At 40.7% G+C, this 16,102-nt stretch overlaps 1 protein-coding gene and 1 pseudogene across 2 annotated transcripts in view; one reads left to right on the plus strand and one right to left on the minus strand.

Annotated features, from left to right (window-relative positions):
• Window positions 1-14,196, minus strand: part of Naa35 (N-alpha-acetyltransferase 35, NatC auxiliary subunit) — a 69,515-nt gene extending 55,319 nt beyond the window's left edge. The window contains exons 1-3 of one of the 2 annotated variants that reach the window (XM_042671078.1): window positions 13,911-14,196; window positions 13,271-13,306; window positions 13,072-13,197 (exon numbers count right to left, since the gene is read on the minus strand). In XM_042671078.1, coding sequence (XP_042527012.1) covers window positions 13,072-13,192 — 121 coding nt within the window. In that variant the 5' untranslated portion in view covers window positions 13,193-13,197; window positions 13,271-13,306; window positions 13,911-14,196. The remainder of the gene's footprint in view (window positions 1-13,071; window positions 13,198-13,270; window positions 13,307-13,910) is intronic. The other variant, XM_042671077.1, reaches the window with a different exon arrangement.
• LOC122100722 lies at window positions 367-6,753 on the plus strand (annotated as a pseudogene).
• Window positions 14,197-16,102: the final 1,906 nt, after the last annotated feature.

The raw sequence follows: 16,102 nt of genomic DNA on the forward strand, positions 1-16,102 counted from the left end.
ACATCAAGTATTTTACATGAGTAAAATGTTGTATACACTACAATGGGCTATTCAATTTTAAAAAGGAATGAGATTTGGAGCTGGGAAGGTGGCTCAGTGGTGGAGTGCTTGCCTCGCATGCATGAGGCCCTGGGTTCGATTCCTCAGCACCACATAAGCAGAAAAGACCGAAGTGGTGCTAGCCTTGAGCTGAAGAGCTAAGGACAGCGCCCAGGCCCAGAGTTCAGCCCCATGACCAACCAAAAAAAAAAAAGGAATGAGATTTTTTTTACAAGAGGATTGACAAAAACCCTTGTACTCTATCGACCACAATGGAATCAAGCTAGTTCTCAGTAACAAAGCATACTGTAGAAATTACTCAAATACATGAGCAACACCCAGGTAACAGAAATTTAAAAAATTCCTGGGCTGGGAAGGTGGCTCAGTGGTAGAGTACTTGCCTTGCATGCATGAGGCCCTGGGTTTGATTCCTCAGCACCACATAAGCAAAAAGAAAAAAGCCGGAAGTGGCGCTGTGGCTCAAGTAGTAGAGCGCTAGCCTTGAGCTGAAGAGCTGAGGGACAGAGCCCAGGCCCAGAGTTCAGGCCTATGACCAGACCCCCCCCAAAAAAAAAACAAAGTTCCTATAATTCAATGAAAATGAATATACATCAAAAGAAACCTGTGGGACATGGCAAAAGCAGTCCTGAGGGGCAAATTTATTGCTCTCAGTGTACACATCAAGAAAATAAAGACAGACCAAGTAAATAATCTTATTGTGCAACTAAAACTGCTAGAAAAGCATGAAAAAGTTGAACCTAAAGTTACTAGAAGGAGCAAGATAACCAAAATAAGAGCCAACATTAATGAGATAGAGACTAAGAAAACTATACATAAAATTAATAAAACAAAAGGCTGTTTAAAAAAATTATAAAATTGATGGACCTTTAGCAAGATTAACTAAAAAAGAAAAGAGGAAATGCAAATCAGTAAGATCAGGGATCCCACCAGAAAAATTACAAAATACCCAAAACATCCAATTATAACGAATTATCTCCAGAATCTATACTCACTAAGGAAGGAAAACCTAGCCAACATGGAAAATTTTTTAGAGAAATACAAATTGCCCAAACTGAACCAAGAAGAAATAAATCAATAAAATAAGACAATATCTTACAATGAGATAGAGGAAAAGCCCAACAAGGAAAAGCCCAGGACCAGATGGATTCACTAAGAAATTCTATAAGACCTTTAAAGAGGAACTAATTCCCATACTCCTCAAACTCTTCCAAGAAATAGAAACAGAGGGAACGATCCCAAACACATTCTATGAAGCCAATATCATACTCATCCCCAAACCAGGCAAAGACCCAACAAAAAAAGGAAACTACAGGCCAATCTCCTTGATGAACACAGATGCAAAGCTCCTCAATAAAATTCTAGCCAACAGAACCCAGAAACATATCAAAAAAAATCATACATTATGACCAAGTAGGCTTCATCCCAGAGATGCAGGGATGGTTTAACATAAGTCAATAAATGCAATCAACAGATCCAAGGTCAAGAACCACATGATTATCTCCACTGACTTGGAAAAGGCTTTTGATAAAATACAACATTCATTCATGTTAAAAGCTCTGGAGAGGGCTGGGAAGGTGGCTCAGTGGTAGAACGCTTGCCTTGCATGCCTGAGGCCCTGGGTTCGATTCCTCAGCACCACATAAGCAAAAAGAAAAAAGCCGGAAGTGGCACTGTGGCTCAAGTGGTAGAGCGCTAGCCTTGAGCTGAAGAGTTGAGGGACAGCGCCCAGGCCCAGAGTTCAGGCTCCACGACCGGACCCAAAAAATAAAAAATAAAAGCTCTGGAGAAAATAGGAACAGAAGGTACATTCCTTAAAACAAGATGTACAAGACGTTATGTCGAAAATGAACTTTACAACTTTGGCGTGGAGGGGGATGGGAAGGGATGGGAAGGGGAAACAAAGGAGGAGGCTACAATGCTTGATAAGAAATGCACTCGTTACCTTGCCCATGTAATTGTAAACCCTCTGTATGGTATTTTCACAATAAAAAGAAAAATCACAATAAAAGCCATACACAACAGACCAATAGCCAATATTATACTTAATGGGGAAAAACTACAACCAATTCTAAAATCAGGAACAAGGCAAGGATGCCCACTCTCACCACTCCTCTTCAATATAGTTCTGGAATCCTTAGCCAGAGCAATAAGGCAAGAAAAAGACATTAAAGGAATCTGTATAGGGAAGGAAGAAGTTAAACTATCCCTTTTTGTAGAAGACATGGATATATACCTCAATGATCCCAAAAACTCCACCCCCAAACTCTTAGAACTTATAAATCACTTCAGCAAAGTAGCAGGATACAAAATCAACCCACAAAAATCAGTTGCCTTTCTGTACACCAAAAATGTAGAAGCAGAAAGGGAAATCAAGGAAACAACCCCATTCATAATAACCTCAAAAAAAAAAAAGTATTTAGGAATTAACCTAACCAAAGATGTAAAGGAACTCTTTAATGAAAACTATAAAAACTTAAAGAAAGAAATTATAGAGGACACCAGGAAATGGAAAGATTTTCCATGTTCTTGGATAGGCAGACTTAATATAGTGAAAATGGCCATTCTGCCAAAATTGTTACACAAATTCAATGCAATTCCCATTAAAATCCCAATGATGTTCATTACTGAAATAGAGAAAACAGTCCAAAAATTCATGGAACTTTACAAAAGACATAGAATAGCCAAAACAATTCTAGGCAAAAAAGACAACATGGGAGGGATCTCGATGCTAGATTTCAAACTCTACTACAGAGCCATAATAACAAAGACAGCACGGTACTGGCACAAAAACAGACCCAAAGCCCAATGGAACAGATTGGAAAATCCAGAAATAAAACCACTCACTTACAGTCAGCTAATATTTGACAAAGGAGCCAAAGACATACAGTGGAAGAAACACAGCCTCTTCAACTACTGGTGCTAGGAAAACTGGGTGACCACATGCAGAAAACTAAAAGTGGATTCCAGCCTGTCACTATGCAACTAACATTAACTCAAGATGGATTAAAGACCTTAACATCAAACCTGAAACACTGAACTACTGCAGGACAGAGTAGGAGGGACACTCAAACTCATAGGCACAGATAGGAACTTCCTGAACAGAGTCCCAGGGTCACAACAAATTCGGAGAGACACTCAACAAATGGGACTACCTTAAAATAAAAAGTTTCAGCACAGCTAAGACATAACAACCAAACTAGAAAGACAGCCAACTAATTGGGAAAAAATATTTACCAGCAACATATCAGACAAGGGCCTAATATCCAGTATATACAGGGAACTCAAGAAACTAACCCCTCCCAAACCTAACAAACCAATTACTAAATGGGCAAGGGAACTTCTTCTCAGAAGAAGAGATAAAAATGGCAAAGAAACACATGAGAAATGTTCACCATCCCTGGTTGTAAAGGAAATGCAAATAAAGACAGCCCTGAGATACCACCTTAACCCCAGTCAGAATGGCCCACATCCTAAATTCAGCCATCAACAAATGCTGGAGAGGCTGCGGAGAAACAGGAACCCTATTACACTGCTGGTGGGAATGTACACTAACATAACCACTTTGGAAAGCAATCTAGAGATTCCTCAGAAAGCTAAATATAGACCTCCCCTACGATCTAGCCATACCACTCCTGAACATCAGCAACCATTCATCTATTCTGAACAACAGGAACCAGGATACAAGGACACATGCACCTCCATGTTCATTGCATCACTGTTCACAATAGCCAAGATACGGAAACAACCCAGATGCCCCACTACAGATGAATGGATCCAAAAATTGTGGTACCTATATACAATGGAATATTATGCAGCCTATAGAAAGGACAAAATAATAGCACTCACAGGGAAATGGATGGAACTAGAAAAAAAAATCATTTGAGTGTGGTAAGCCAAAAGCAAAGAGACAAAGGGACATGGTCTCTCTGATAAGTGCATGTTAAATCCAAAAAGATACAACAAAGTAAACAAGACTCCAGAAACAAAGGACCTCCACTCATCTTGTATCATTACTAAATGACCCCATGCTGCTGACCACATATATGATATATGTGTGCACTTCTGAGGGAAACTAGGAGGAGGACACAGAAACAGAGGGAAACAGGAAAACATACAATAAGCAGGACCCATCAGCTGCACTAGACATTGATCACAACAAACTAAGTAAATCAAGGGCAGCGATGAGAGGGATAGAGGGAACAGCTGACACTAAGCAAAAGGAAAGAAATGTACATATCTGCTGCTTAAAAGTAACAAGTCTGTTGCCAATGATAAAATCTGAGCTTTTAAGTGTAAATTTAAATTTTGGAAAACTTGGTATCTGCCACTTTGACAGTTTCCCAATACTTTTGAAGATTTTATGGTGTCAGTGATATTAACAAATGTGTTTAATATGTACAATGAAATGTATTAACACAAGGAAGAATGCTATAACTCTGCACCCTATTTTCCAAATAGTCATGTTTGTTACAACATCAGACCTCGGTAAAAGAAAGATTAAAAATTCAAGACAAACAAAGGAGGCAACAATGCTTGATAAGAAATGTACTCATGGGGCTGGGAAGGTGGCTCAGTGGTAGAGCGCTCGCCTTGAGCTGAAGAGCTGAGGGACAGCGCCCAGGCCCAGAGTTCAAGCCCCACGACCGACCAAAAAAAAAAAAAAATTGATCATACATGCATTTTACACAAGGAAATAATAAAAATGACCCACAAGAGTGAAAAGATACCATAGGCTGATGATGAACCGAAGATCTCATAATGAAACTGTACACCTGATACAAAAAGCATGATATCCTACTTGTGGCTCTCACCTGTAACTCTAGCTACTCAGGAGGATAGTGGTTCAAAGCCAGCCTGGACAGAAAATGTTGGAAGTGGAGCTGTGGCTCAAGTGGTAGAGTGCTAGCCTTGAGCAAAAAAAATCAGGGACAGCTCCCAAGCTCTGAGTTTAAGCCCCAAGCCTAGCCAAAAAAAAAAAAAAAATGTCTAACTAGAGTTAAAAAGATTCGGAAGAAGCCTCTCTACAGGGATGAAAACAATAAAAACTCTAATATACCTAAATGTCTAATGAAAATTTAAATAACAGGTAAAGAGTCTGAGGCGTGATTTACATTTTTTTTTTTTTTTTGTCGGTCATGGGGCTTGAACTCCGGGCTTGGGCGCTGTCCCTGCACTTTTCAGCTCAAGGCGAGCACTCTACCGCTTGAGCCACAGGGCCACTTCCGGTTTTCCATTGCTTTATTGGAGATAAGAGTCTCGAGTTTCCTGCCCAGGCTGGCTTTGAACCACAATCCTCAGATCTCAGCCTCCTGAGTAGCTAGGATTACAGCCGTGAGCCACCAGAGCCTGGCTTGATTTACATTTTGTATAAAAAGTTTTGCATTAACAGAACTGAAAGTGGTCTACAAATTCAACACAATTCCCATCAAAATCTCAATGGCATTCTTCACTGAGATAGAGAAAACGATGCAAAATTCATACAAAGCCCCTCTGTATATGTGTAAAGACCACATGTCCTGAACGTCTGGTGTCCGTCCTGTAACTGGCCATGTAATAAGGGTAGGGGTGAGGGGTCTTCTCTAGTTTGCGGCCTGTGTCTATGATCTGGCTGGTGGCATCAAGCTGTCCTGGACCCTGCTGGGGTGTATGGTGCCCCAGGAACCAGTTCCAGGGCTCTAATAACAGGCCCAGCCTGGCAAGCAAGTAGCTCCTGATCCAAGATTGGCCACCTCTTCATACTGGCCTGTGGTTGAAATTGGTGTCAGTGCCTATGGGATAGTGTACAAGGCCTGTACTACTCATTGTGGCAACTTTGTGGCCCTCAAGACTGTGAGAATCTTCAATGGAGGAGGATCTGGAGGGGGCCTTCTTACCAGCTGTTTGTGAGGTGGCCTTACTGAGGCTGCTGGAGGCTTCTGAGCACTCCAAATGTTGTCTGGCTTATGGACCTCTGTGCCACTTCCTGAACTGACCCCTAAATGTTTGAACATAGAGACCAAGACCTAAGGACATATCTGGAAAAGGCACCCCCCCACCAGGCTTACCAGTGAAGACCAAAGACAAATGTGCCAGTATCTAAGAGATCGAGATTTCCTTTATGCCAATTGCATCATCTACCAAGACCTTAAGCCAGAGAAAATTCTCGTGACCTCTGGTGGAACAGTCAAATTGACTTTGTCCTGGTCAGAATCTAGAGCTATCAGATGGCCCTTAATCCTGTGATTGTTATACTTGGTACCACACTACTGAAATTCTTCATCAGTCTACTTACACAATACCTGTGGATATTTGGTGTGTTGGCTGTATCTTTGCAGAGATGTTTTGTGGAAAGCTTCTATTCTGTGGAAACTCTGAAACTGACCATTTGGGCAAAATCTTTGATCTAATTGGGCTTCTCCCAGAGGATCACTGCCCTGGAGATGCATCTCTACCCCAAGGAACCTTTTCCACCAGAGGGACTCACCACCTAGTGCAGTCAGTGGTGCCAGGGATGGAAGAATCTGGAGCACAGCTGCTGCTGGAAATGAGCCTTTTAACCCACACAAGCAAATGAGCTGCAGAGTTCTTATCTACATAAGGAAGAAGGTGACCTGGAATGAACAGTGGAGAGCTGCCATTTATCCCCTTTTGGACACTTGAATAGAGAGAATTCCACAAAGCCAAGAACCTCTGCCTTCCTGTGAAGCTGTGGAGATTCCTGCAACTTTTTAAAGAAAACACTTTGTTGCCTTAATGACATTTCCCACCTATTCCTCCTTTTGAGGCTTATCTTCTCTCCATTTCTGTACACTAAAGGGAAAATCACCTCTCTTCTTCCTATTTTGATATGAGACCTTTTTTTATATAGCAAAACACAAAAAATAATTCATATGGAACAACAAAAGAAGCAATGCTATAGCTATTACAATTCCAGACCTCAAACTTTACTATAGAGCTATACGCAACAGCTTGGTACTGATATAAAAACATTTCCAAAGACCAGTGGTATAGACTAGAAGACCCAGAGATAAATTCATATACTTATAGTCATCTGGTATTTGACAAAGGAGTCAAAAATATACATTGAAGGAAAAAACAAAAACAAAAAACTTTTCAATTATTGGTATTGGGTAAACTGGATATCCAGATGTAGAAAATTAAAATTAGATCCCTGTTTGTCACTCTGCATTGTCATTCTGCACCAATATCAAGTCAAAATGGATCAAAGACCTCAACATCAGAACTGATCTTTCAAATTACTGCAAGAGGGAGTAGGAAAACACTAAAACTGATAGGTATAGGCAGAAACTTTTTGAAGAGGGCACCAGGAGCACAGCAAATACGAGACATTACAAATGGGATTACATCAAACTAAAATCTTTCTGAATAGCAAAGGACAGAGTTACGAATACAAAAAAAAAGTCAACAGACTAGGAGATGATCTTTACCTGTTATAATCAAAGGACTACTATCCAAAATATACAATATAGTTAACAACCCACATCCATAAATGAATAATGCAATCAATAAATGGGCAAAGGAGCTATTTGGAGACTCCTCAAAAAACTAAACAGAATCCCCTTATAATCCAGCCACACCACTCTTAGGCATCTACCTAGAGACTAACAAGTCAACTTTTTGCTGGATAATTGGAGATAGGAGTCTTACAAACTCTCCTGCCCAGGCTGGCTTCAAATCATGATCATAAGATCTTAGCCTCCTAAGTACGTAATGATTACAGGTATGTCACCAGCACTTGGCATTGATGGAACAATTTCAGTTCATCCTTTTACCTTTTAGGACTTTATTTTAGAACAAATTTCTAGAACAATAATTCTAAAACTGGATCCATGGACTGGGGAGGGGAAGAAAAAAAACATCTACAAAAGTCTTTATCATGAATTTGCACTACTACTGTAGTTTCTAAATGCTATGTAATCCGTGCAATGACAAATTTTTTAAAAAAGATTACAAAAGCATAGCTCAGACCATCCGGATGGTAACATTATAATCAAGTATCATCATACTTTCAGTGCTTATGCTTATGTCTATAATTACCTAATTCTAGGAAATCCCTCCCCCCCCCCCCAAAAAAAACATTTACTATGACACAGTGGTTCTCAAACTTCATTAGACTCAGAGACAAATGTTATCTGGTTTGAAGAAATATAACCTAAGCATTCATGTATATTTCAAACAAATACACACTAAACACCTGTAAATGCCTGGGTGAGAGAAAAAGAAGACAAAGAATAGGCTTAAGCATCATACACTTTAGATGTGGGAAATAAAGCAGCAGAAGTCCAAAGTACTAGACAAGTGCCAAAGAAACTAGATAAATGAGGAGGATCTTTAAACAACAGAATCTGAAATAAAGACTATGAAGTGAGAAAAGAAAAGAAAATGAAATGAGAGGATGGGCTCATATTCTCCTAGACTAGAGCATAACAGAGAATGAAAAGTTAGCAAACAATGGTTTACTTCTTTTTTTTTTTTTTTTTGGGTCCGGTCATGGGGCCTGAACTCTGGGCCTGGGCGCTGTCCCTCAGCTCTTCAGCTCAAGGCTAGCGCGCTCTACCACTTGAGCCACAGCGCCACTTCCGGCTTTTTTCTTTTTGCTTATGTGGTGCTGAGGAATCGAACCCAGGGCCTCAGGCATGCAAGGCAAGCGCTCTACCACTGAGCCATCTTCCCAGCCCACAATGGTTTACTTCTGGGCTCCAGATAGCTACAGATGTCATAACACTAGAAGATGCTAGCTGTCCATAGAGTAAAAGAAAAAATTGGTAGGTGGGAAAAAAAATCGAGTATGTTGGAAAACTATTTATGTTTAAATGAAGTCCTTAAATTGTGAGGAAATCAGAAAACATAGAAACTAATACTAGGATCACAAACTCAACAGGTAACAAAATGAAATGGTTAAACTAGACAGTTTCCTAGAGAAGGAAAATCTACAATTACTTAAAATAACCATATATTATCAGGCAAAATAATGACACTACCATATATTCAAAATAATTTGGAAAATAAAATTAAGAGCCTCAAAACAAGTAGGAATGGAACAAGGAGGAATGTGTAGCACCTGCCTACTAACAATAACAAGAGAGAGGGAAAGCGAGAGAAAGAAGAAGGAAAGAAGGAAGGACAGAAATTACGAGTTTGTACTTCATCCAAAGAATATTGGCAAATCATGAAAAGAATGAGTAAAAATACATAAGGAAAACAACTTTCTTCAGTATGTAATTATTTTTCAGTACCAAGAAGAAAACAAAGTCACCACTGTATTGCCAAATGCCAACACAATGTTACCAAGAAAGACTACTATGACAATTAACAAAGTGGATGTAACCAAATCCATTTTAAATTTAGTTTGTATGTGTGTGTATCTACATGCGTACGTGTGTGTGTGAGAGAGAGAGATAGGCTCTAACTATATACTCTCAAAATCCCCTTGCCTCTGCCTCCTAAGTGCTGAGAGTATAGCTTAACATTTACTTATTAGAAATCACTAAAGCAGAAATCTAACCTACAATAATCAAGACAATAAAGCTGATTATTTCAACACTGGAACAGGCTGAAGAGCAATCACTATTTTTAATTCTAAATTTGTATGTAAAGAAAAGAAGTAAATTCTTACATTCCTGCCATTTAAAGACAGTGAAAGAGTTCATTTAATAAAGAATAGGATATGATGTTGGCAACAAAAGGACATATTATACCCTCTCAATCCACTTACCTCTTATAAGTTCTTCCACAAACAGCTAATATATCATATAATAGGAAGCCATGTAAAGCATTTCTTTCCACCATCATTCTAAACTACTTTCTTCAGTGTTCCTTACAACCTGCCAAACAGTAGACAGGCACATGCACATATGCATGCATACACATACACACACACACACACACACACACACACACACACACACACACACACACACACACACACACACACACACACACACACACACACACAGAAACCAATAGGACTAAAATTATAGTTAGTTGAGACTAAATTCTACAGATCTTTAGTCTTCAAACTACAATTTGAACAAGTATGGGTGAACACAAACTTCCAAGGATTTCAAATACACAAGATGGAAAACCAGCACAGCTGCCATTATACTGTCCAATTTCCGTAATGATTAGGAAGAGAAAGATCTTTAAATGAAAACAAGGTGGAAAGTACAAACTTTTTAATAAATTTCCAAAACAGAACAGGAAGTTATAACCTTATGCTTATGAATGAGCTGTTTTGAATTCTACCAATAATATTTAGGAATAGAAGGTTAAATACTAGTATGCTCAATCCTCTCTACTGTCACAGAGGGAAAATCACTATCCTAGTGCAAGGCTTTAACTCCACCTAGACGGAGTACAAAAGCTTGTCTAAGGTTATCCACTCCCTCCATCTCAATCTACCAGTATATAACATGTATTATATTAACCTTCTACATAGACTTTCAACAAAAAAAGCACACAAAATTACAAGTAAAAAGAGGGCCTACCTCAAACCAAACACTACACACAGCATTTCATTTATGCACCTCACACACACACACACACACACACACACTTAAACTATAAAGTGGAAGTTCTTTTCAAAAGAGGAAAGAACTAAGACTTAGATTAAACTACCTAACCTAAGGTGACTGAGCTAACAAGAGGCATATCTGACTGCCCTTACCTGGCAAAAAAGATGTTTTTGTTTGTTTTTACTATTACTAAGAAAACACCCTATTCTACTCATTGTCCTAAATATCAAGGAGAATATACTTACAAACTGAAATTCAAACTTCCCACTGTTCATAAAACAAGCTTAAACTAAGAATAAAACAAACAAAAATGGCAGTGACACTAAAGACTATCCACTGAAAACCATTCTGTAGCCAAAACTCATTTCACTCTGGCTCAAATAGTTTATCTCAATCTAGAATAATCTCCACATCTTCATTTATAAAAACATAGCCTCTCCTATAAGGCCCAAGTCATTTTTTTTTCTCTATTTAGATTCATAATGACAGTACCCTGATAGCGAGTACTTAAAAGTCAGTGCAAGATGACAGGCTTCAAGCACCTAATTGTTTTAAGATGTATGAGCACATTTGGGCATTGGTAGCTCAAGCCTGTAATCCTAGCTACTCAGGAGGCTGAGATCTGAAAATTTCGGTTCAAAGCCAGCCTGGGCAGGAAAGTTCCTGACACTCTTATCTCCAATAAACCACCAGAAAACCAGCACTGTGCCTCAAGTGGTAGAGCACTAGCCTTGAGCTGAAGAGTTGAGCAACAGTGCCCAGGCCCAGAGTTCAAATCCCGCGACCAATAGCAAAAAAAAAAAAAAGATTTATGAGCACAAACTAGACTGTAATTTTTCTTTCCCTTAGACATTTGTGGGCAACTTCCAGGAAAATGGAAAAATGTTGCTCCTACTCTCTTACTGAGGCATACTTTAACTGAACAGATAATTGAAACAGGAAAAGTTAAGCACAAAATTATCATTTTGCTTATACTCAGCTGGCTCCCTATTAGCCACCTTAAGCTGCTGCAAATTTTTACTCCTCTCCTTCACAGCATTTTCAAGCACAGCCACTATATTATTACCAAAAATTCCAACCTTGGGAAGAGAAGCCATCAGGTATGCAGCATTCTTCTCCTGCTATTCAGAATTAAGTCTGCTTTCTTCATCAACCTAACATCAACTCTTCCTATCCTGGGGTGTACCTATGCTTTCCCCCAAGTTAATTTCACTATCGGGGTCTTCATCCCATCTTCTCTTGGAAGTTTAAGCTCTCACTTCATTTGTTCCTCTTATCTGTTTTCTTATCTCTCCCTAATCCTCTTTACTAATAACTACAAACATGCTCATTTCTCCAACCACTTATTTCTGTTTTATGGGTTTGTTAATAGAGAAAGGTTCTAAACACTCTAAACAAAGATGGTCTTCTGGGCTCAAGTAGTCCCCATGCCTTAGATTCCTGAGTAACTGGGACTTTATCTATATGCCACCCTGGCTACCTATTCCCAAACACTTGTACCAGGCACTATACTATGTGCTAGGGTTGCATACATAATCTCTGCCCTCCTACAGCTCCTATTAGAGTGACAAACCACTCTGAACACAATAAAACATGATGATTCAATTAAGGATGTAACTGAAGAGGAGAGAATAGAAATCTGCTTGCAGTAGTTGTTTTGAAGCTCTCATTGGGGAGGTAACATTTAAGCAAGAGAATTAAGGCATAGAACAATTGAAAGCAGAGAAAACAAAAGAGACAAAGACCCTAGAAAACTTCCTTGGTATGAAATAAGCAGGACCCTGTGAATAAAACAGGTGAAATAATGGTACAAAAATGACATCTGAATAGTAGTGTAGCAGTTCTTACAAAACTATGGGAAAAGAGCCTGGATTTTATTCTACCTCCAAGAGGAACCACTGCAGGAGCTTAGGCAAAGAATACCAAGAGCTGACCATTTTCAAAAGTACTTTCAAATACATGAAAGTATTTTTAGTCAATGTTTTTGTTTTTGTTTTGGGTCCTGTCGTGGGGCCTGAACTCTGGGCCTGGGCACTGTCCCTCAGCCCTTCAGCTCAAGGCTAGCACTCTACCACTTGAGCCAAAGGGCCACTTCCAGCTTTTTTCTTATGTGGTGCTGAGGAATAGAACCCAGGGCCTCGTACATGCAAGGCAAGTGCTCTACCACTGAGCCACCTTCCCAGCCCCTATTTTCAGTCAATGTAATGTGCATTGCCAGTTATAATTTACTATGATGTAATCATTATCTTGTTACTTTTTAGACGAATATAAAGGGGAACTGCCACACACCTATTTTTAATGCTATATAAAATATATACTGTATTGACTCCATCTGAAAGTAAAATTAGAGGGCAGAGAATAAGTATGGGAAACAAACAGTAAACTATACCTGTTGATTTTTTTTTAAATAAGTCTAGGTAAGTTTAGAAACCACAAGGACAATTTTACTTTTCCCTTTTCAAGATCCTAAACTTCTAAAACAAAAACCCAAACTCACCTCGACAAGCTTCTTCAAAATCGTGAGTTATGTCCACCCAGTTTGTATTGCTTTTTTCCATTTTTTCAGGGACACTGAGCTCCCAACCTGAATCATCATCGACAGAAGCTTTCATAACCATTGTGCCTGTAAAATGGTGTCAGAAAGGATATAGCTTTCAGGGCAGGAGTATTTACAAAACTAAAAAACTTTACTCAACTCTTTAAGCACAACTCTTCTAAGTCAGAGGATAGTACTGAGAAATAAAATACCTAATTAGTGCAATTAAATTTCACGTTAATTAACACTACTGCATCTCACGTACTAATAGATCACTACTTGCCAGGGATCAGTCTGCTTTCCAAATAGTTAAGAAAAAAACAATCGTTAGCCACCCACCAACTGGTCCTAAAACAACAAAAAACAAAAATAAAAAACTTCCAAGCCGGGCGCTGATGGCTCACTCCTGTATCCCAGCTACTCAGGAGAATGAGATCTGAGGATCGAGGTTCAAAGCCAGATCCGGCAGAAAACCTAAAGTGGAGCTGTGGCTCAAGGTGGTATAGCGCTAGCCCTGAGCAAAAGAGCTCAGGAACAGCGCACAAGCCCTGAGGTCAACCTCCATCACGACCACCACCCCCAAATAAAAACTCCAATGTCAGGGACCCCAACTTCCAATGCTACCCAAAACGACCGAGGCGTTATTCACTCAACTGACACAAGTCAAGGTACGCCTACACCTGCCCCAGGCTACGTGGGCCAACCTCTCCGGGCCTGGGACCCAGGCACAGCGTCCGGGCAGGGTGAAGGAGCAAAGCCCCCTAAGAGTCACAACCACCTGGCCCAAGACGGGGACTCACCGGCGGCGGGGACCCGCTCCGCGTCGGCCTCGCTCGGGTCAGTATAGCCCAACCCAAAGGACGAGGCTGTAGTCGCGCGGGAAGGAGGGCAGACGGCCCGCCTGGCACAGGGTCGTCACCCCGTAGTACTGGACCTGACCAGGGCCTCAGAGCTCCGTGGGCACCGCAGAGCACCGGGGTCCTACTTGGAGCGAAGCGGGTAGTGAGGGGCCGCAGGGGTACGCGGCGTCCCCAGGGCCCGCCACACGAGGGGGGTCGGAGCGCACCGACACGCGGACCGCGGAGATAACTAGTGCCCCTGGGCTCCGCCCCTTCCTGGACACGCCCATTACAGGGAGGCAGAGGGTGGGAAAGAAGGGTGGCTTCCGGTCTCGCTTGCTCATAATCTCGCGAGAAGAAATCAAGCCCTCCTTGAGCCCAACGATGGTAAAGTCGTGGAAGGGGGATTGACCGAAGAGCAGGAAGTAGTCAGACGAAGGGGAGAAGGGACGGCTCGCGAGCATTGGTTGTACGCACGCGCGCGTGCAGTGGGTGGGGCTGGGCCGAGAGGGATGGGGTGTTGTGGACGGTACTTGGTGGCGCTGGTTGCGCGGCGAGTAGTTGGGGACCTTTTTTCCTCTTGGAGAGGCTGAGACCCCTTGTCTTCGTGTCGGAGAGCCCGCCACCTGCTCGTGTGGGGGCCCTAGGGACGCCAAGTACCCACGGGGCTCTGCGGTGCCTTGCAGGCGCTGAGTCCCTGGCCTTGCACGGTGGACGAACTGGTGCTAGTCTTTATTTCCTGGATGGACCTTGAACCGCGGTAACTCAGACCTTAGCCTCAAAGTAGTTAGAATTACATGTGTGAGCCACCAGATCTCGGCCCATTTTTTTTTTTTTTTGTCGGTCGTGGGGCTTGAACTAGGCCTGAGCGCTGTCCCTCACCCTTCAGCTCAAGGTGAGCGCTCTACCTCCACTTCCGTTTTTCTAGTGGTTATTGGACGTAAGAGTCTCATGGTCTTTCCCGCCCAGGCTGGCTTTGAACCGCGATCCTCAGATCTCAGCTTCCTGAGTAGCTAGGATTACAGGCGTGAGCCACCGGCGCCCGGCTCCATTTTTTGTTTTTTAATACAGTAGCAAATGCCTTGATTCATTGTAGATTTCTTGCCCTTTAGAGTAGCTTGTAACTATAAACTTGGGCAAATTATTTAAACTCTTTGGCTGTTCTTTTATAAATAAAAGGAGAAGAATACTACCAGCCTCAAAGGGTTAGGGGAAATAAAAATAGGAAAAATTTAGCATAATAATTTGAACATAGGATTTCCTTAGTATTGATTATTGTTGGTATTCCCAGCTTCTCACTGTTCACTAACACACAGTGAATAGGGTTGAATGTTTGTCTTTGTGTTGTAGAAAGATGTCTGTGGTTGGGGTATAGAATCAGATATTGAGGCAGGAAAACCATTTTCTAATTTTGGGATTATCTAAGTGACATTTGATGCTGTTGGTTGAGTTGGTAGTTGATAGTGGAGCATGAGAGCTAGACTTCGAGTTCTAAACTTGTGAATTCCACAGTGTATGGATTTTTATTAATTACATAGTAGAATTGATTCTTTCCAATACGACATAAGGAGACAATTTGCAAGTAATTTCGCATACTGAATTACTAAATATGGAATGCTTTCCATATTATAGCTAATCATTTATAGTATAGTTTGAGTATCTGTAATCTGAAAATCCAACATGATCCAACATCCCAAAATTTTATTTTTTTAAGGCATATTGGATTTCAGGTTAGGGATACTCTCTGTAAAGTCTGTACAATACTCCAAATCCAAAAACTCTGAAACCGGAGGCATTTCTAGATCTAGGCATTTTATATAAGGGATATTCTTGAAAATTTTAGTGAATGTGAATTAATTGTAACTCTAGTCCTTCCTGTCCTTTCCCTTATCTTTTAAATCTTGTGATTAATCTCATATTTATTTGGGTCTGTGGCACTCTGGCTTTTGACCTCTGGATCACTATAGACTTTACACTCTGTATTCCCTTAAATGTGTTCTTTTGTTTCTTTCTAGATAACATGGTTAGAAGGCCATTCCTTGGCACAGACAGTGTTTATGTGCCTTTATATCCATAATCCAGATTTTATAGAAGATCCTGCCATGAAAGCTTTTGCTCTGGGAATCTTGAAAATCTGTGACATTGCAAGGGAA

The sequence above is a fragment of the Dipodomys spectabilis genome, unplaced genomic scaffold, assembly GCF_019054845.1.
Source record: "Dipodomys spectabilis isolate Male_0828 unplaced genomic scaffold, ASM1905484v1 ptg000597l, whole genome shotgun sequence".
In the NCBI taxonomy this organism is placed as follows: domain Eukaryota; kingdom Metazoa; phylum Chordata; class Mammalia; order Rodentia; family Heteromyidae; genus Dipodomys; species Dipodomys spectabilis.